Source organism: Rutidosis leptorrhynchoides, chromosome 7 (assembly GCF_046630445.1).
Source record: "Rutidosis leptorrhynchoides isolate AG116_Rl617_1_P2 chromosome 7, CSIRO_AGI_Rlap_v1, whole genome shotgun sequence".
In the NCBI taxonomy this organism is placed as follows: Eukaryota; Viridiplantae; Streptophyta; class Magnoliopsida; order Asterales; family Asteraceae; genus Rutidosis; species Rutidosis leptorrhynchoides.
The window spans coordinates 192286461-192308941 of record NC_092339.1 but is presented as its reverse complement, the minus strand read 5'-3'; the positions used below and the strand labels follow the sequence as shown (position 1 = coordinate 192308941).

The 22481-nt window shown below is 34.2% G+C and overlaps 1 protein-coding gene, 2 long non-coding RNA genes and 1 other non-coding gene across 4 annotated transcripts; 1 reads left to right on the top strand and 3 right to left on the bottom strand.

Annotated features, from left to right (window-relative positions):
- Window positions 1-258: 258 nt before the first annotated feature.
- Window positions 259-15281, top strand: LOC139857147 (uncharacterized). Its single transcript, XR_011762351.1, has 3 exons — window positions 259-302; window positions 1549-1613; window positions 14948-15281. It is a non-coding gene; the product is annotated as an uncharacterized lncRNA (long non-coding RNA).
- On the bottom strand, window positions 10855-10926 carry TRNAR-UCG (transfer RNA arginine (anticodon UCG)). The gene has a single exon. It is a non-coding gene; the product is annotated as a tRNA-Arg (tRNA).
- Window positions 12333-14003, bottom strand: LOC139858893 (uncharacterized). The gene is made up of 3 exons (XR_011763104.1): window positions 13669-14003; window positions 12648-12923; window positions 12333-12528 (listed from the first exon to the last, which is right to left on the bottom strand). It is a non-coding gene; the product is annotated as an uncharacterized lncRNA (long non-coding RNA).
- A 409-nt stretch (window positions 15282-15690) lies between the features above and the next one.
- LOC139858435 (uncharacterized) lies at window positions 15691-20901 on the bottom strand. The gene is made up of 2 exons (XM_071847285.1): window positions 20312-20901; window positions 15691-16169 (listed from the first exon to the last, which is right to left on the bottom strand). Exons 1-2 carry the CDS (start codon window positions 20881-20883, stop codon window positions 15749-15751), a joined length of 993 nt encoding a protein of 330 aa, XP_071703386.1. The 5' UTR covers window positions 20884-20901; the 3' UTR covers window positions 15691-15748.
- Between the last annotated feature and the right edge of the window lie 1580 nt (window positions 20902-22481).

Below are 22481 nucleotides of genomic sequence, written 5' to 3'. Positions count from 1 at the left end.
AGTGGACAATAATATAGGGACAGAGGGAGTAATAATTAAATAATTAATTTTATTCTCAAAAACTTATACTCCCACTCAAACTCCTAAAATTTTATCTTAATTAAACTCCTATTCTCACTCCAATTCTTTTGAAGTAATTATTATCTTCAATAAAATTCTAGAACCATGCTTAAGGAATCCAAATTACAATCTAATTCTAACCACCTACACTATATAAAGGGGGTTAGCCTTCACCAATTATTCATTCACTCATCTCACAAATTATTAGTCTCTTGCTCATTTGTTCATCCGTCAATTTTCAAGTAAGCTTATAAACTTCTCCCGTTAATTTTTTTTTACGAATTATACAATATTAAATTAGAGTGTGTAATCACATTTTCTTGTGTACACGTGACTTCATATGGATACATGCTATTGCATGTATATGAATTTGCGCATCCAACCAATATGATTATTATTATTTTTTTTAATAAATCGATGAATGATAAAAACAATTTATTTACATCATGTTTACTATATTATTAAAATAAATACTCGGTGACACATACTGAAAAATTCTTTGTTGACTACTAATATCATCACATCTTTTTCTTGATATTTGATTAGTTCATATATTGTTTTGTTTTGTACGGATTTCACTCGTTTAATAAGTATTAAAATTGTTTTCGCTTGTATTGTTTAGCATGGGTCCACTAAAAACTGCTTTCTTATTTACAAAGATATGTTGTGGCTCATATTGTTCAAAAGTGATATAATTGTTTACCAAGAATCTGTTGTTCATATCCATATTACGAATTGTAATGGGTTCTATAAAAATAGTTTTTTTTTTTTTTTTTTTTTTTTACATATTGGTTGGTACGGATCTCCTTAATAATTTTAAGATGTTATTTTTTTTATTCTTTTTTTTAACTAAACTATAATGTGTATATATTAATGTTTCATACTAAACTTTATTCATATGATATTCAAATCGTTTTACAATAATTATATATATACATGGGATAATATTATGTGATATTACTATAACTTGTAAACCTATCTATCCATATGGTAACACCTTAATCACTCTAAGTTATATTATCACCTATATATAATTGTTAAGTACATTAATAATTCGTTGTGTGTATACACCTTTAACATGAAGGTTATAATTAAAGATAACGTACAAAGTCTACAAACATCACCGCTACTTGTGGCCTAGGGTGGTCCTTGTTGCCTTATGGGAACCGCTTATGGATTTCGAATGCCATGACTTAGATTCTGGTCAAGAATCCTGGGCGCCCGGTAGCAACTGATCATTCGAGTGACTTGCATGATAGCAACGAAGTTTGGGCGAGATTGTACAACATCTTTGTTAATAATTATAACTCTTAAACTAGAAGCTTACTATAAGTGGAAGCTTTTCATAACTAGTAGGTTTCTAAAAATAGAAACTTTTGAGAAATAGGAACTTTTCTCGAAAACCGTCACTGTTAATATAGTTTGCTATATTAATAAACAAACTTTATGTCTATTAGACATTAACTAATTAAAACGTTATATCTCTAGGTTGAGATCTCCGATTTCATACTCCGTTCATACTTCTTGCGTGGAATATCTTACTTGCTACTAAGGTGAACTTCATAGCCCCATTTTTACTATTTATTAACTGTTTTACAACTTTTGGGGTGAGACACATGCTTTCTTTTAAATGATTTACAATTTAGACAGAAGTACCTAAACTGTTTGATATGCAACTTCGTGAGACTTTTATTAAACATGTATTTATTGTTACATGCAAATCCCCGTCATAATATCGTTAATTGCTGGAATTGGAATTTTGCAAGCTTAATTATTGTGAGTATGCCTATTGAGAGTGACGTCTCTACCCATTGGCGTAATCGTCAAGGGGGTACATAATAATGATTGCCGACACCCGTACAGTGTCAGGGGTTAATGTTTAGTTCGATATTATAACTCATGGCATATTGAATATTTTGATGTTTTGACCTAAATCTTGTGGTCTAAAACTTATTATCATTGTTAAACCTATGATGTTCACTCAACCATTGTGTTGACATTTTAAGCATGTTTATCTCAGGTGAAGATTAGCTTGTGTGCTGCCCTATGATGCTTAGTTAGCCGTTGCATTGGAGTCCACATATTAGACTTATCATTTGTTATATACATATGAATTTCATTATGTAAAACATTATTATGTTTCAGCTGTAAATTTAAATTTTGTTATAAAACGTCTCATTTAGAGTCGTTCTCGTTTATACATACTTGTGTTGTGATATTGTGAAGTCATATTTCCCCGGCCCTATTTGGAGTTATGACAGATTGGTATCAGAGCCAGGTTGTTATAGAGAACCAGGATTGCATTTTATGTGTGCCTTATGTGCTAGTTAGGTGCCTTAGCAATCTATAGGACTATAATCTTTCCTGCCTTAGTTTAAGCACCTTACTTATTTGTCTATATTCTTGCCTTAGTTTAAAATGTAATCCTCATTTCTATGCTTGCCTTACTATGCTCTCCTTATATCTATGTTGTCATACCGTGCCTTATAATCTACTTAATACTCCTTCTCTAGGATGTCTAGCCATCACCCAGTCATCGTTTCGGACACCGACGGGTCCGACACTGAAGGATTTATCCGCACACCCAATTACTCACTTGCTTCACCATCATTATCACTAACTAACCCATACTACCTTTTCTTATCCATTGGTGTTGCTGCCTAGTGCACCATAACTCTTCAACTAATACCGTTTTTGTGTATTGAAGATCATGTCTCATTCAACTCGTGATGCTAACGCTCTTCCAAATGTTACTTTGACTCCCGCAACAACTGCTTTCTGCTGCCCAAGGCAACAATAATCAAGGGAACAACTAAGGAAATCCACCTACATCATGCACCTACAAGGAGTTTATGAATTGTAAGCCTCCATCCTTCAATGGAAATGAGGAAGCAGTCGAATTGACTCGTTGGTTCAAAAAACTTGAATCAATCTTTCGCATCTGTAACTGCGCGGAGGTCGACCGAGTGAACTATGCCACTCATACACTAAGTGGTCTTGCTTTGACTTGGTGGAACGCTTATGCCCAAACTATAGGGCTAGATGTTGCTAATGCTATTCCATGGGCCGTTGTGAAAAGAATGATGACTGATAAGTTTTGCCCAAGGAACCAAATTCAAAAGTTAGAGGTTGAGTTTTGGGAATTGAAGGTCAATGGTACCAATATTGAAGCTTATACCAACAGGTTTATAGAGTTGGTTTCATTGTGCCCGGACATGGTGCCCACTGAACAAAAGAAGATCGAGTGATACATAGAAGGTCTTCCTGACGAGATTCAAGGAAATGTTTTGATGCTAGTAAAGAGACCTTAGATGCAGTGATACTTATGGCTCAAAACTTGATGATGGCTAAGAGGAGAAAGTCTGCGATTAATAAACAAGCCGAAGCTAAGACTGGTGAAGGCAAAAGGAAATTTGAGCCTACTCAGGAATCAAACCAAGGTTCAAATAAGAAAGTTGCCGAAAATTCAAGAGGAGGTTATTCTGGGAAACAACCTTATTGTAAGCGTTGTGAGAGACACCATTCTGGGTGGTGCAAGGCTGAGTGCACCAAGTGTAAGAGGATTGGTCATATAGCCAAGACTTGTAGGGTTGCAGTTCCTTCAACTGGTACACCTGTAACAAAAGCTAACGCAACCGTTCCTACATGCTATGACTGTGGAGAAAAAGGACATTTTCGCAACCAGTGTCCAAAGAAAAAGGGTAACACGGAAAATGCTAAAGGCCGAGCGTTTGTGATGACTGTCGAGGAAGCTCGGGATAATGAGGAAGCTCGGGATGATGAAGAGGCATAATGAAGAGTTTTTGACAACTAAAAGAGTCATTGAAATTTCTCATAGTGTTCTTTATATTATCATTTAGTACTTCTATATTTTGGAAGATTTCGTTAAGTTTCTGTAATACTCTGGTTATTTTCTTTTAAATGAATGAATGATGTTATTTTCTTTTCTTTCATTTTCCACTGAATCATTCACCTCGAAGAAGATGAATATTGACTAGATGACATAGTAGTAACCTTATGGAGTGATAAAAGTATGATTTAGTATAATATAATGACGCTTGATCATCGTAGTTATATTATGATAAGTCATGCAGAAATCCTAATGGATCATGATGGAAATAAGGTCTGATCAACCTTAGGACCATTGTGTACCTTTACCTACTCCTTATCTCTATATTGTCAACTAAAAATATCAACCCTAGATATTATATTACCCTTCACTTGTAAATTATCCACGCCCTGTGCTGCACCTATTGCATAGGTACCATACCACTTAGCTCCATCCGAAATGAAGGAATTGTCCAATCAACTCCAGGGATTTTTGGAGAAATGTTTCATTCGTCCTAGCTTGTTTCCGTGGGGAGCACCCGTTCTTTTCATTAAGAAGAAAGGTGGCACGTTGAGAATGTGTATTGATTACCAAGAACTCAATAAGCTAACCATCAAGAATCGTTATCCACTCCCGCTTATTGATGACCTGTTTGACCAACTGCAAGGGTCAAGTATCTATTCGAAGCTTGATCTTAGGTCGGGTTATCATCAATTGAGAGTCAAAGAAGCTGCTGTTTCTAAGACTATTTTTCGAACTCGTTACGGACATTATGAGTTTCTTGACATGCCTTTTGGTTTAACCAATGCTTCTGCTGTATTCATGGATCTTATGAACCGTGTATGCAAACCTATCTTGACCAATTCATGATCGTTTTCATCGATGACATCTTAATCTATTCCAAGAGCGAGAAAGAGCATGAGCAACATCTGCGATTGATTCTAGAGCTCTTAAAGAAAAAACAACTGTATGCCAAGTTTTTCCAAGTGTGAATTTTGGCTGCGAACCGTACAATTTCTTGGGTATGTAATTGATAGTGAAGAAATACATGTCGATCCTATAAAAATCACCGCTATTCAGAAATTTTTGAGAACTAGTTTTGGATGAAGTACATAAGACTAGATGTTCTATTCACCCAGGCTCTTTTGGCTGAATTATCTTACAAGATCAGCTATCACTTAAGTATTAAGGCTACATCATTTGAGGTCTCATACAGACGAAAATGTAGATTCTCACTGTAATTAAATGTGAATTTTGTTATAACAAAACGTTGACCGAATGGTAATTTTTAGTCAACACTTCCTGTTAATTAAAGTTCATACATTTCACACCTCAAATCTTAAAGAGTGTCTTGCTAATGACACACTCGTTATTCCATTGGATGATATCCGCATTGATGATAAAATGTTAAGATCCGTTGGAATTCACGAAGAGGGCCCGAGTATACCTGGGAACGTGAAGAACAAATGAAGCGGAAATATCTCCATCTCTTCTCAACTGCCGATGCATCCGAGAAGTCTACCTAAAACTTCGGGACGAAGTTTTTATTAACATGGAGGTACTATAACGACCCTCATTTTTCACTTCTAATTTACTATTTTACCTTTGAACTTTTTCCTTTGTGCTTATTATTGAATGTAAAACTTACTTGAACAAAACGTTGACCAAATAGTAAGTTTTTAGTCGACACTTCCTGTTAAGTAAGGTCTGTACATTTTTAATTAAATAATAGGTACTAAACTTTAAAAATAATAAAATAAGTAATTAATCTACTTTAATCCAACGTTGATAAAATATTAATTTTTAGTCGACACATTACGTTAATTGAAGTTTATATTATTTATATAAATTGAAATATAAAGCATACTAAACTAAAGGGACTAAATATGTAAATATTGAAATCACATTTTCAAATTGCACGTATATAATCTTTTTATTTTTATTTTATCTATTAAATAATATATAAATGATAATTATAATAAAAATAAATAAATAAATAAATAATTATACATGGGTACGTTTCATATATAAATAAATAATAATTAAATAATTAATTTTATCCTCAAAAACTTATACTCCCACTCAAACTCCTAAAATTTTATCTTAATTACACTCATATTCTCACTCCAATTCTTTTAAAGTAATTATTATCTTCAACAAAATTCTGGAACCATGCTTAAGGAATCCAAATTAAAATCTAATTCTAATCACCTACACTGTATAAAGGGGTTAGCCTTCACCAATTATTCATTCACTCATCTCACAACTTATTAGTCTCTTGCTCATTTGTTCATCCGTCAATTTGCAAGTAAGCTTATAAACTTCTTCCGTTAATTTTTATTTTTACGAATTATACAATATTAAATTAGAGTGCGTAATCACATTTTCTTGTGTACACGTGACTTCATATGGATACATGCTACTGCATGTATATGAATTTGCGCATCCAACCAATATGATTATTTTTTTTTTTAATAAATCGATGAATGATAAAAACAATTTCTTTACATCATGTTTACTATATTATTAAAATAAATACTCGGTGACACATACTGAAAAATTCTTTGTTGACTACTAATATCATCACATCTTTTTCTTGATATTTGATTAGTTCATATATTGTTTTGTTTTGTACGGATTTCACTCGTTTAATAAGTATTAAAATTGTTTTCGCTTGTATTGTTTAGCATGGGTCCACTAAAAACTGCTTTCTGTATTTACAAAGATATGTTGTGACTCATATTGTTCAAAAGTGATATAATTGTTTACCAAGAATCTGTTGTTCATATCCATATTACAAATTGTAATGGGTTCTATAAAAATAATGTCTTTTTTTTTTTTTTTTTTTTTTTTACATATTGGTTGGTACGGATCGGATCTCCTTAATAATTTTAAGATGTTATTTTTTTATTCTTTTTTTTAACTAAACTATACTGTGTATATATTAATGTTTCATACTAAACTATATTCATATGATATTCAAATCGTTTTACAATAATTATATATATACATGGGATAATATTATATGATATTACTATAACTTGTAAACCTATCTATTCATATGGTAACACCTTAATCAAAATAAGTTATATTATCACCTATATATAATTGTTAAGTACATTAATAATTCGTTGTCTGTATACACCTTTAGCATGAAGGTTATAATTAAAGATAACGTACAAAGTCTACAAACATCACCGCTACTTGTGGCCTAGGGTGGTCCTTGTTGCCTTATGGGAACCGCTTATGGATTTCGAATGCCATGACTTTGATTCTGGTCAAGAATCCTGGGCGCCCGGTAGCAACTGATCATTCGAGTGACTTGCATGATAGCAACGAAGTTTGGGCGAGATTGTACAACATCTTTGTTAAGAATTATAACTCTTAAACTAGAAGCTTACTATAAGTGGAAGCTTTTCATAATTAGTAGGTTTCTAAAAATAGAAACTTTTGAGAAATATGAACTTTTCTCGAAAACCGTCACTGTTAATATAGTTTGCTATATTAATAAACAAACTTTATGTCTATTAGACATTAACTAATTAAAACGTTATATCTCTAGGTTGAGATCTCCGATTTCATACTCCGTTCATACTTCTTGCGTGAAATATCTTACTTGCTACTAAGGTGAACTTCATAGCCCCATTTTTACTATTTATTAACTGTTTTACAACTTTTGGGGTGAGACATATGCTTGCTTTTAAATGATTTACAATTTAGACACAAGTACATAAACTATTTGATATGCAACTTCGTGAGACTTTTATTAAACATGTATTTATTGTTACATGCAAATCCCCGCCATAATAGCGTTAATTGCTGGAATTGGAATTTTGTAAGCTTAATTATTGTGAGTAGGCCTATTGAGAGTGACGTCTCTACCCATTGGCGTAATCGTCAAGGGGGTACATAATAATGATTGCCGACACCCGTACAGTGTCAGGGGTTAATGTTTAGTTCGATATTATAACTCATGGCATATTGAATATTTTGATGTTTTGAACTAAATCTTGTGGTCTAAAACTTATTATGATTGTTAAACCTATGATGTTCACTCAACCATTTTGTTGACATTTTAAGCATGTTTGTCTCAGGTGAAGATTAGCTTGTGTGCTGCCCTATGATGCTTAGTTAGCCGTTGCATTGGAGTCCACATATTAGACTTATCATTTGTTATATACATATGAATTTCATTATGTAAAACATTATTATGTTTTCGCTGCAAATTCAAATTTTGTTATAAAACGTCTCATTTAGAGTCGTTCTCGTTTATACATACTTGTGTTGTGATATTGTGAAGTCATATTTCCCCGGCCCTATTTGGGGTATGACAGTTAACCACTCGTATAAGGTTTGTTTCTCCGAAACTTATTGGAACTTTGATGGTATCTGCATGCGAAAACACAACTTTTCGTGTTATTCATAAATTCGATTCATCTTTAGGGATCAAGTAATATCTCACTATAAATATCTAAATAGTCCAACTGATGAATTTTAAAAATTACCTAAACATGTTGATATAATCTATGACTGTTGATAGTTATAGATATTAAGTTTTTGATGCAATACATTAACATGAGTTGTATTTACATGTTACAAGAAATTACCAAATTTTCACAGGTTATCGACGCACCCATTTTTGCCACCTTGGGTACATTGTTTATAATCCCTGTATTTTTCAACACTATAGTAGCAAATGTTTACTCACTTCCTTTCTGTTAGATCTTATTTGTGTTTCATATTGATTGAATTATTAGATCAAAGTTCGATCAATTCAATTGTTTTATTCGTTGTCAACTTTCTACATAGTCATCGTCAATTAATTTATTCTAATAATCAGCATAATTGTTCATCTAATATTTAAACCAATTTATGTTTCTTCTGTTACATTTATCGTCCGGTTTCAAGCCAATAGTGTAAACAACTATACATGTGAGATAGGCGAAGTAGTTTTGAGTGAAGTAGTTTTGGGTAGGTGGCTTTTATTAAACAAATATATATATACATATATATACATATATATATATATATATATATATATATATATATATATATATATATATATATATATATACACACACGATCCATGACTAAGTTTAAAACGAATACAAACCGGATAAGCAAATGTGGATCACAAATTATAATAAAACTTCATTTTACCTTAAAATGCATGGAAGAATAAAAAAGTAATTTTAAAAATTATAATTAATAAACATTAAATATACAAAATTTAACATATTATTTACCACCAACCCACCACCACCACCACCCACCCACCACCACCACCAACCACCACCCACCACCACCACCAACCACCACCACCCATCACTACCACCACCCACCAACCACCACCTCCCACCACCAACCACCTCCCACCACCCGCCTCCCGCCACCACCACCACCACCCGCCACCATCAACCACCACTACCACCACCACCCACCACCCGCCGCCACCACCCGCCTCCCGCCACAATTAACCACCACCGCCACCCGCCACCACCACCCGCCACCCATCACCACCACCACCACCCGCCACCCGCCACCATCACCACCACCACCACCACAACCACACATCACCACCACCCGCCACCATCAACCAACACCACCACCCGCCACCACCACCACCACCACCCACCCATCACCTCCACCCACCACAACCACCACCACCACCCACCACCACCACCCGCCTCCCGTCACCACCACCCAACACTACCACCAACCTCCACGACACCAACCACCACCACCCACCGCCAGCATCACCACCACCCCCACCACCCATCACCACCACCATTTGCCTCTCGCCACCACCACCCACCACCACCCCGCAACCAACCACCACCACCACCTACCACCACCACCCGCCTCACGCCACCACCACCACCACCCAACACTACCACCAACCTCCACGACACCAACCACCACCACCCACCGCCAGCATCACCACCACCCCCCACCACCCATCACCACCACCATTTGCCACCAGCCACCACCACCCCGCAACCACCTACCACCACCCCCACCACCAACCACCACCCACCACCCCCCTCTCAACCACCACCCACCACCACCACCACTACTGCCACCACCAACCACGACCACCACCACCCGCCCACCTCGATCCACAACCACCACCACACACCACCATCACCCACCACCTCCCATCACCGCCACCAACACCCATAACCACCCCTACCCACCACCAACCCCCCCACCCACCACCACCACCACCCACCAACCACCACCACCCACTACCATCCACCACCACCCACCTCCACCCACCCACCACCACCTACCTCCCTCCACCCACCACCACTCACCACCACCCGCCACCATCACCACCACCACCACCCAACCCCCACCACCAGCAGCACCACCACCACCACCAACCACCACCACTACTGCCACCACCACCATCACCCACCTCCACCACCCACGACCACCACAACCAACCACCACCCACCACAACCAACCACCACCACCCACCACAACCAACCACCGCCACCCACCACCCTAACCACCACCAACCATCAGAAAAACATTTATCATTCATCGAAAAACATTTATCATCAAACATTTATCATTCATCGAAAAACGTTTAGCATTCATCGAAAAATATTAACCATTCATCGAAAAACGTTTATCATTCATCGAAAAATATTAACCATTCATCAAAAAATAATTATCATTCATAGAAAAACAATTATCATTCATCAGACAATTATCATTCATCAAACATTTATCATTCATCAAACATTTATCATTCATTAGAAAAAATTATCATTCATCTAAATTATTTTTCATCAAATAGTTATCATTTTTTAAAAATCGGTTATCATTCATAAGAAAACAATAACCATTTATCACAAAATGATTATCTTGCATTAAAATTTTTTATATCATCAAACATTTTAATATAGTTACAAAAGTAGTGGAGTTTCAAATAGTTGATATAATATGATTAGAATAGGGCATTCCGAGAATCGAACTCGGGACCTCCCGCATCGAAAGCGAGAATCATACCACTAGACCAAATGCCCAATTACCAAACAATTAGCATTCATCTAATTGTTGTCATTCATATAAAAAACACTTATCTTTTATCAGAATACGGTTATCATTCATCATAATGCTATCATTCATCAAACACTTCTCATTTATCAAAAAACAGTATCATTCATCAAACATTATCATTCATCAAACATTTATCATTCATCAAAATACCCGATATTTGATAAAAATACCAAATGAATGATAGAGGTAGCTGATGATGAATGATAAACGATGAATGATAAAAGAACGTGATGAATGATAAAAAGTATCCCATGAATGATAAAAATATCCGATGAATGATAAAGATACCTGATGAATGATAAGCGAAGAATGACAAAATAACGTGATGAATGATAAAAAAGAAGATGAATGATAAAAATGAGGCAATGAATGATAAAAAAGAAGGTGATGAATGATAAAAATTAGGTGATAAATGATAAAAAAAAAAAAGGATATAATGAATGATAAAATATTTGCAAAAAAAATGAGGTGAAGAATGATAAAAAAAACCAGATGAATGATAAAAATAAGGCGATGAATGATAAAAAAGAAGGTGATCGAATCATAAAAAACAAGATGAATAATAAAAAAGTAGGTGATGAATGATTAAACACAAGATGAATGATAAAAAAGATATAATGAATGATAAAAAGGAGGTGATGAATGATAAAAATGAGGTTATGAATGATGAAAAAACAAGATGAATAATCATAATTACCTCTCCACCATTCATGAAGCCATTAGTTCCATGTTTCGAACGGTTCTTCATCCACTTCTCCTCAAACTTTTTAAGCGACTCCATGTATTCCATGTGCAATTTCATTTTCTCCCTCTACAACGACATATAACATTCTAGGGTTAGCGTAAGTGACCGCAAAAAATAAAATAAAGATTAAAAATGTATGCTTTAAACCAAAAACGTTTAGTTCTGATGAAAAATTTGAGCAAAAAAAAAAAAAAAAAAAAAGTTTATATTAAACCAAGTATTAATATTCATGCTAACCTCCAAAGCATGTGTATAATTAGTTTCAGCTTGAGAGAGACAGTTGTAAATTTCATACGAGTTAATTGACAAACAAATTTGGTAAATTTCATCTATACTAGTGTTAGGTTGAACTGACAAATACAATAACAAAGTTAAATCCACTTAATGATACAACAACAAAGTGTCAATATTGTGTACAATTTCTATGAAGCCTTAAAATTTAAAATAACCATATGTAAATTATACAGAGCATGTAACAAACTGTTGATATAATCATCAACTAACTCTATAAACTCATTTATTTAGGTTCAAGAAAAGAAACTCCCAAACTGGTAAATATTTTGGATCGTGAATGTCAAATCCAAGTAACAAATATACAAAACTTACAATAAGCATATACAAGAACCCAACACCAATCAGAAATTGAAGTTGTCTTATAGACATAAAAATTGAAATAGTCTAATTTACTTCTTTTCATGATGAATATTTTTGAAATAATAGTGATCAAGGTTAAGGAACCAACCGAAGAAATTTGTGAAAACGGAACAAATCCATGAAGTCCCTCAACGATTGCCACAACTCCACCTTTGTTGGCACCGACAACCTATACAAATACATGTAATAAACAATACGTAGTATATTATTATTTCTACCATAAAATATTTCAGAATTAAATAGTTAGCAGAAAATATGACATTGTGTCATTTTTCAAGTTTTAGTTACCTTACCCTTCAGCACAACATCTTCAGCTTGAAGCTGTCGACATCGTTCCCACGCGAGGTCGTACTGAATTTGCCTTGAGCTCAAGATTAAGCTATCATAGTGTTCATTTTCACCAATAATAACAAACTCTTCACGCATGCCAGGAAATATGCCAGCCTCTTCAACATGTTGTATACCATGAATACTTGCTTCTCTAAATGGTAAGAATGCAGAAGATTTTGCTGTGATATCAACATATGCTCCATTTGCATCTACATTGAAAATGGTTCCTTTCACCTACTAGACAGAATGATTGAGTATCAAAACACACTCTCAATGCTATTACATAGTATTTATCATAACACTATAGAAAGCCTAAAAAAACTCTTTTAGAAATGAACAATTACACTATACGCCCTATGGATTCACTCTAACAAGCTCATAAAAACAGACCTACACTTTAACTTTTCAAGTCAAACTTAAGTTCTATAAACCAGCATTTCATTAAATCCACAACAAAAACCATATAAACTTCACATAGGATAACATACAATTAATAAAACTAAGCTATACATAACTTCATTACTCTTCAAACTTCATACAGAGCTAACTAGTTATATACCATCCGTACGTAAAGCTATTAACACATCTTAATTATACAAAATCAGCTACATATGTTATATACAATATAAACATACATTTATCAATTTATGAAATTTTCAATTACCTTAGAACCGATTTCATAATTGTAATCAAATTTCTCAAAAAGTGCATTTTTTGAGACATTTCATCAAACACCTTATGTGCGTGTTATATATTAACTAAATAATTGCCAGATCTCTTCACCATTATTAACGGAATATCACTTGAAACAATAATCAGTAACGTAAAAAACCATTCAAATTGTACTAAATAAAAATATTGTTTTAAGTGATTATATATAGCTAGATACGAATAAACCGAGGAGATGAAAAAAAGACGACCGAAGCAAATACGAGCAGATTCTTAATCGAATAGGAATTCAAAGCTAATTTAGTACGACCTATTGAGCTAGCAATACGCATGTATCATCATCAACAAAAATCCAGCGTGTTGAAGTCTGAAGGTAACTTGAAGATGAAGAACGAAGTACGGGATATAGATACAAGATATAATTGATTGTGTCTTCATCTTGCTACACCGTCGTAACGATACGGTCCTCTTTAGATTTGGATCGAGCTTCACCAATTGATTTGACGCGACGTCGAAATTCTTTACATTGATCAACTGTTTTTAATTGCTCCAGATTTGCAATCAATTATGTGAATTGTGTCAATTAGGGTTCTGAGATTAGGGTTGATGGTAGATAAGGAATCGTGACTTCGTGAGTCAAAGTGAAATTTGGGGGTTGGGGAAGGTTTTGCAGGAAAGGAGAGAGAGGAACACGTTAATTGGTGATAATTATAAAATGACCATATTACCCCTCCGCGTTTTTTAGGCTTTTTACTAAAATTTATAAAATGTGCGGCACATATTTACTTATTCAGTTTGTACCCCAAAAGTTGCTTAGCCATGGATTGCTACACTATATATATATATATATATATATATATATATATATATATATATATATATATATATATATATATATATATATATATATATATATATATATGAGGTTCAAACGAGAACCACCTTTCGGTGAGAACTGCGAGAACTATTTAATTTAATAGTTTTTATACGTTTAAATGCAACAAATTACATGCAAATGTTAATTAATGCACATATCATTAACAAACATATGTTCATTAGCTCAAATTACATGTTAAATTGTTAATTATATGAAACTGTTCACATGTTCGGAAACAAATATGCACATGTGAACAAGAAACTATATATTTAATTATATAGGTAAATTATAAATGGTTTTCAACTATTTTATGTTCATTCATACGCTTTATCAAGGTTTATGTGTGATTCAATCTAGTTACATGTGAAAATCTTTATAAATCAAAAGTTCTCGCAGTTCTCACTTTTTTTATAGTTCTCGTTTGAACTTTTGGCTATATATATATATATATATATATATATATATATATATATATATATATATATATATATATATATATATATAACATACCTGAGATAGTTGATTTTTAGATATTAACACAAGTTATGATACAATAATAATACTATTAGTTTCTGAGTGAAATGAGTTTAGTGGTTTTATGCACTAAAAGTACTAATTGGGTGTTTTTTAGCGTATTTTACGTATTCTTTCTACAACTATCTTTCAGTATACGTTAACCCACGTTAAATTTTTGATTTTATTATAATTTTAGGTGTCACATGAAGGTATGACTCCTCTATCACAAGGAATAGAAACGAGAAAGCTTGGAGCAATTGAAGAATGTAATGAAACAAAAGCTAAACATGGGTCATGGTGAACAAGAGTTAACAAATTTGGTAGCAATCAATGAACCTTACCTTACACTTAGAAAATGGGTTAATGGATGCTATTGTTAATGGATACTTACCCTTTATGTAAGTGGATGAGGTTAGGAGTCCCAGGTCAATGAGTGTTGGTGCAAGTTTGCAAACTTTGAAAGGCAAAATACTTTTAGGTGTTGATGCTCGATCTCGACCAAGCATCAAAAACCATTATATCATTTTATATTCCCCTGTAAGTCTAAATTTGGATTTGAATGGAACAATGTGCAATAAATCGTCTTACTTATGTGAGAAAATCAATACTAACGTTTTCGAATACCTTTTTATAGAGCCGCCGTGCAACGCACGGGCTCATAAATCTAGTTTATACATATAGCCAGACCCATCCGATATGCTCTTTTGCCACCTCTTAACAACAAAAACTATGTGTGAACTTAAAATGTCAATAAGATGCATTTGATGGATTGTACAGTGTTTTAGTACATCTCAAATGTGTACCTCACCAAACAGCTTTATAAACAAGTAAGCTTATCTGGCGTGCACCAATTAAGGTTTCCAGAAAGGAGAAAAAAAAAAAAAACCTTTTGAAACAAGTAAATGCTGAAATTGATCTAAAAAAATTAAAATTAAAATCAAAATCAAAATCAAATTAGCATCAACTTTATTTAATTAGAAGTTAGTACACAGCAGAATCAACATGGCGACGAAGGGGTGAGACGTTTTTTCAAAGCACGGAGCATGGTCCACATGAATCCGGATGCGGTGAACATTACAATACAAGCAACAACAGCGTATTTGAGGCCAATGTTGACCAACATATTGACCAAAAGGCTAGCTAACACAACCCCAAAAAAGTTTGCAGATACAGCTGACCAAAATGGGATATCAAGAATTGATGCTATGATGGCACCTGTCCATGCACCAGTGCCTGGGAATGGTACTGCAACAAATAGCATTAGACCGAGCCATTGGAACTCTTCGATGGGACCCGCTTTCCGTTTTGCCTTCTCAAACAGTAGGTCTAGGAATCGAGATGCTGGCTTATTGTTTCCAGCCAAAAACGCTGCTAGTGGTTTTAAGTAGAGTATGATTAAAGGGACAGGTACCATGTTTCTGCAAAAAATTAAGATCCAAACCATGTTATACATTGCTTCCTAGTTCATAACCTCAGTTTGCTAACAATAGTGATGTTGAACAAGCGAAATATATTATATTTTGTGGTCTAACAAGATTCAACCAGTTACTTATTTGTGTTCCATTATTCAAATAATCCAAATTTTTAGTAAGAGTCATCTAAAGTAAAATGCAAGTTATAGTTAATTTTAATTTCATTTCTTTACATTTTATTTGTTTCCTAAGAATGGACACGAAGCTCGTGCTTAACTTACAATTTCCAGTATATACAGTTTTAGCTTCAATTTGGGTTGTGGTTCTCTCTTATTTCAATGTAAGAAGATACAATTTAGAACTTCTAACGATTAAATGATATGATTAACAAATAAATGTATCCAATGAAACATGTCAAATACTATAATGGTCCAAGTCAACTATACAACAAGCTCCCAGTTTTACTTATTTTTCAAGTAATGACAACGGGAGACCTTGACCATAGCCACATAACTTGAATTGCATATATGGTATAATAATATGTATCAGAGCATCAAGAAAAAAAAAAATCATATTGTCTTGCTAGTCTATTCGATTTAGATTTCTGTCGTTTAGAGTTAGTAACTAACGTTAGAAAAAGAAAAAGAGAGGCAAACAATGGGTATCGTAAGAATTTCTACGCCTTCATAGAGGGTTCTGCATGCGGTTAGAACTTAAAGGGGTCTACAAACAAGGGATTTGGGATTAACTCATGAACTGTATATTGCATTTAGTTCAACTAATTGAACATTCTTTAGTTCTTAGAGTATACATGCGTTTGAGACGCGTCTCTTTTTTTCCCTCAACTTTTTGTTAATTTCATTTTTTTTTGTTTATCCTCATCTGTTAATGGTATGAAATATGGATGAACTTTTTCTTATTATGTCATCAACTTGCTTTTTTTTAAAGGCAAACCCACACGAATTTTTTCACGCATATATATACTAACTTAACCCATAACCTCTTTGTTGAAGGATCACCTCGATACTGCTTGGCCCTTTAACTTATATTCTATTCTTTCACTTTAGTACTATTTTCTAACATCTATTCTTTCTTTAAAAAGGTTTTCTCATAGCGAATACTTGAACTCAGATGTACAAGGCTTAACCATGACCATTTCCAACCACTAGGGTACTTCGAGATGGTTATTTTCTAACATCATCATATCATTTATATTCTTGAGCATAATTGATTGCATTGAATAAATACATACATTCACACCAAACAAACATATGACCAACCCAACTTGTTTAGCCCGTTTGAAACATCAAATTACCCTATGGCTTAGTCAAGGTTGTAAAAGTTGCAAGTCGAGGACGAGTGCATCGAGACCATGGAGGGATGACTCGGGGGCGAGTCGGGCGTTAACCAACGTTGACTTTTAGTAAAAAAATACGCACGCACGCACACACGCATACATAGATATATGACAGAAAATCTAATTTTAAAATATATAATTTTTATTACCAACTTTGAATTTGTACGTGTCGTAACTTACATGACCTGAATCAGGAGCAACTTTGATCCGACTTTTTAGCGTTGACCGACTTTTAAGGCTTTTTTGGGCGACTCGAAACGGGCTAGTCCCAAGCCGATGTGTCGGCTGATGCATTGGCCAATTGGGCCGACTTTTACAACAGTGGGCTTAGTATTTAAGATTGATTCTTGATTTAAGACAAAGCTTGTAAAAATCACTATTTGTAGATTAGTCGGCTAGGCTCTATTGAGTCGACAGCAATCGTCGATTTATTGGCGACTTGACTGACTCTTAGAGCCTAAATTAAATTCCAGGCAGGATTTAAAACCCATGGAAATTTGATTCTACCATTTTCATAGCGTCTACTTATTTTTATTTTATTATTTTTTATTTTTTTTAAAAAACTTTTTCCTACTTAAAGGCCGGAGGTCCTCTCGGAAGCAATCTCTTTATCCGTCGAATAGAGAGAGGGATGACTTTCTCTACTTTTGAGAGTGTTTCACTCTGGGTGGAGAAATGACTTGTCTTTATTCTCGGATAGGGGAAGGATTGTCTACATCTCACCTCCCCATACACCACTCATGTGGTATTGGGTTTTGTTGTTGTTGTTGTAGATTAGTCGGTTGGGACCTTGTAGGGATTAATCGACCAAGTTAGAGACTAGTCGAACGTTAACCAACTTTGACTTCATTTGACCTTCTTTGACCGAATGAATCCAACTTTGAACTAATAAATCTAACTTTGACCGACTAAATTGGACTTTTGATAATTTTGACAGATAAATTGGCGAAGCGAACACTAGTCGGACTAGTTTAAAATCCCGACTAGTCGGGTGTCTTCTACAACCACTTGTAGGACTAAGTTAATTAAGCATTGGAGAAACCTATGATGCATAAACGTGACAGATCTGATGTAATAGGCTGTTTAAGGAGGGTTTAGGAGTTTATAGAACAATGAGTAAAACGATAAGTACCTAGATTTAATAACCTTTATTTTAGAGTAAAATGATAAGTACCTAGACTGGATTCAATAAGTAAACTTCCCTCAAAATCTGTCCGATTTAGTGTAGCTGCCTATGGCTATGGTACTTATAACAAAATAACCTTTATTTTAGAGTTACAGCCACATGTTCATATATATGCCATCTATATTATAGGTGAATCACATCTTCTTATGTCAAATGATGAACATGTGGCCAAACTCAAGACTCCAGAAACAAGAACACTTAAATAACTAGAACCCCACCTGCAACACTAATGGAGCAAACATCTAAAAGAATTCTTTACAAAGGCAATCAACAAAACTGGCCAACAAATTGTGACATACTTGGGTATATAGAGCTATAAACAGCTAAGAACCGCCTAAATCTTTTATTATGAGCGGGAAAAATCATAAGTTCTATGTTTATAAATCTTCGCTGAAAACATTAGGTTTTTTTGCAGATGCATAAATGCATCCAATTTCATCTTCATCTAGATGAATTTTTTAAAAATGCAACTTTTATCAACTTTAAGGCTTTAGAATTCTATCAAAAGCTAAAATGTATTTATATAATTATTCAATCATGTAAAATTGACAGCTTAAATGACTTCAATCCATGTTTAATTATGGTTCTTAGGTTTATTAGCAATATTTGACTTCTTAGTTGATCTTTCCCCAATTTGTTTATCCTTAACTTTGTATTCATTGTCTGTTGGCTATACATATTGGGTAAACAACCGATTTGACTATCAGTCAAAGAATCGTTCACCGGATATAGTACTTGGGTACGCACTACTTAGTATCAGTTTATGCTTGGTAGTAAAAAAATAAAATGAAAAGTAAAAAAAACCTACAGATGGGTGGTTCAGTCAAAGAAGTTGAAGTAACAGAATCAATAGCTGAAACAGTTCGTAAACACTTTTAGCTTAGGCATGTTAAGTGAAGCTTTGGGTAAGTAAATACAGTCATTAGAAGATTCGCAGTAATGATATGACTTATGTTACCTCACTTTAGTTGAAATATATTATGGTGTTGTTTAAGACTATGTTTAATTTCTGGTTTATGAAAACTACAAATGCCTATATCATCCTAGGTTTACAATCATTCTAAATGACAATAATCACCTAAAACAGCCTAATTTCAACAATTTTCTTATATCAAAAGCCTAAACGGCCTAATTCAAACAATTTCCTATATCAAATCCCAATACGACCTAATTCCAACAATTTTCCTATATCAAACGTCATCATTGCTAAACATCCCTATTACAAAGATTTATATGCATTTGGCTTACACAAAACATTATTTTCTTATTCTGTTGATCACATAGACACATAAAGTAAAACTACCCTTAGTCAAATCTCTGTTCTCCTGTAAAATCCCAAAGAAATCACACCAATTTCATCCAAATACATGCAGAAACAACCAATTATTCTAATGATCCAATAAACATATCTCCATTTTCTCCAATAAATACCGAAAACTCGTTTATTATAAAAAAAAAAAAAATAATATTGTTGGTCACACCAATTTGATCAAGAAGCCTATGTGATAGACCAGAAAATAAATTTAACAAAAAAAAAACATATTAATTAACATAAGCAAAAGTAATAATATAACAAATGTAATAAAATTAAGAAAGTGGACTAACCCAAGAACAGATAAAGTGGTTAGAAGAAGAGGCTTGAGTTGCAACCAATACCCAACAGGAATAGCACCACGGAGCTCAATCACCGGCAATGCAGCCAAAGCAAACACCACAACCTCATCGGGCCAACCCGACCCTCTTAAGAAATTTGCAAATTTTACCCCAAATTTTGAAGCTTTTATCGATCTCACACCAACTTCTTGTGCTTTAGCATCCCCAGGACAAAATGCATATAAAGCAACAGAAACAGATGCCCATAAAAATACCCAAAATACAAATTTCACAGGGGAGTCTTCATTTAATGGTAAAGTTTCATCCTTTTCGACTTTTTCAAGAAACCCATTTGTGGTTGTTGTTGTTGTTGTTGTTGATGATAATTTTGTTGTTGTAGAACAAGGGTTTATGTGAAAAGTGAGATGGGGTTGGGGTTTATTTGCTGCATATCGCTTTGAAATGAAATGGGTTGAATTAGATTGTAGAAGTGAAAAAGTAATTTGGTTTGCTGAGGGTTTGAAATGAGGTTTTTTGTGATATATTTTCAAGATTGTTGGTAGGTGTGAGTGATAGGAAGCCATTGATGATGGAAGAATGTGTGAGACAGAAACAAGGATGTTTATCTTTCAGAACTACAAGGTTATTGTAATAAATTAAATTGAAGTATCAACTATTTTAACAGCAAAATGAATTAACAGAAGGCTTAAAAATAGGAGTCTAAATGAGTCAAGCTACTCGCGAACTATTCGAGTTAGATTCGTTAAAAACTCGATTCAAGTCGAATTTAAACGAGTTCGAGTTCAAGTTTGAACATATTTTGAAGCTCGTTTAGTAAACTAGCCCGAACTCGAACTCTGTATATCGAGCTCGAACAGGATCGCGAACCTAAACGAACTTTTTATTTATATACACTAAATTACTATTATAATATATAGTGTAACATAATTTCATAATTATTATTAAAATTTTAATATAGTTAAAATATAAATAGTAAATCTTATTATATGTGAAAAATATTAAAAAAAATTATTAATAAAAAAAATATTACGTAATAAACGAATCGAGCTCTATGATGTGTACAAAGCGGACGGTTTATTTTATGCGGTGTCGTTAGGTCGCTAAACGTTTATTAAATGAACAGCAAGGGTGAGTGGTTTTAAATTTATAATAGTGGGCCAAAATCTACTACTCTTTTCTATGAGTGAGCAAGGGAAGTATGACCTACAGACCTAGGGTCGATCATTTAAGAAGTCAACAGAATCGAACATTTTCGTTATACTGTAAACCTAGTATTATTCTAAGGAGTAGTTGAGATATATTTTGGTTTTCTAAATCCTGAATAATAAGTACAGAGATAAATAAGTAGATAAAGTAGTAAATGATAAAATTTGTATTTCAGATAAAGCTAAAGCTAATGCATGTTATTGCTTTGGTTAGTACGATGTTGGATGTGTGTAATGTCGACTCATGGGTACGTTATGACTAGTTACCTGCTATACTATCCTAAACGGCCATGTCAAAGACATGTCACTGGATAATACCGATAGGCTTGAAGATTCTGAATAGACAGCAACGCCACATACCCCCGACACCAGAGCAACACGACTACGTGAATACACTACACAACTCATCAATAGGAGCGACCCGGTAACGTGACGTATTAACGATCCTTATGGTCTAAACTTTCTTAAGCATAGCTAGAATAAAAGACATATCGTAACCGAGAGACATGATGTGTTCTGATGCTTTCGTTAATGATTGGTAAAAGATCAGTTATGTTCTTATTTAAAAGAAAGTCAACCATGATGAACACCATGGCCAGATTTACATGTGTAAGCTCCATGAACACGTTCGGTTATCCAAACGGTCCAATCGCTTATGATTTAAACAAACAGTTCCTGAATGTAACGACCCGGCTTTTTCGACTTGCTTTTGTGATTTGTGCTTTCACGAAACTACGCATATGTGCGTACTGAGCGAATTTATGCTCTGGGATCTTATTTTATGATAATTACTTTGGTTAATATCCTTACAACGTGCTATTAAGTGTGTAATCACTTAACTTGATCCCCGAATGCTTTTACGACCGTTGGTGTCACTTGACGTTTGAAACGAGCTATGTACTTGGTACACGTTTAACTTGGGTCATAATCGTAATATTATGACTACGAAACACTAA

Excerpts from the sequence above, each read along its gene's own strand:
- LOC139858435 (XM_071847285.1), bottom strand. The coding sequence starts at position 20,883 with ATGGCTTCCTATCACTCACACCTACCAACAATCTTGAAAATATATCAC. Across the intron at positions 16,170-20,311 it reads ACCACTTTATCTGTTCTTGG|AAACATGGTACCTGTCCCTT; the intron begins GTTAGTCCACTT and ends AATTTTTTGCAG.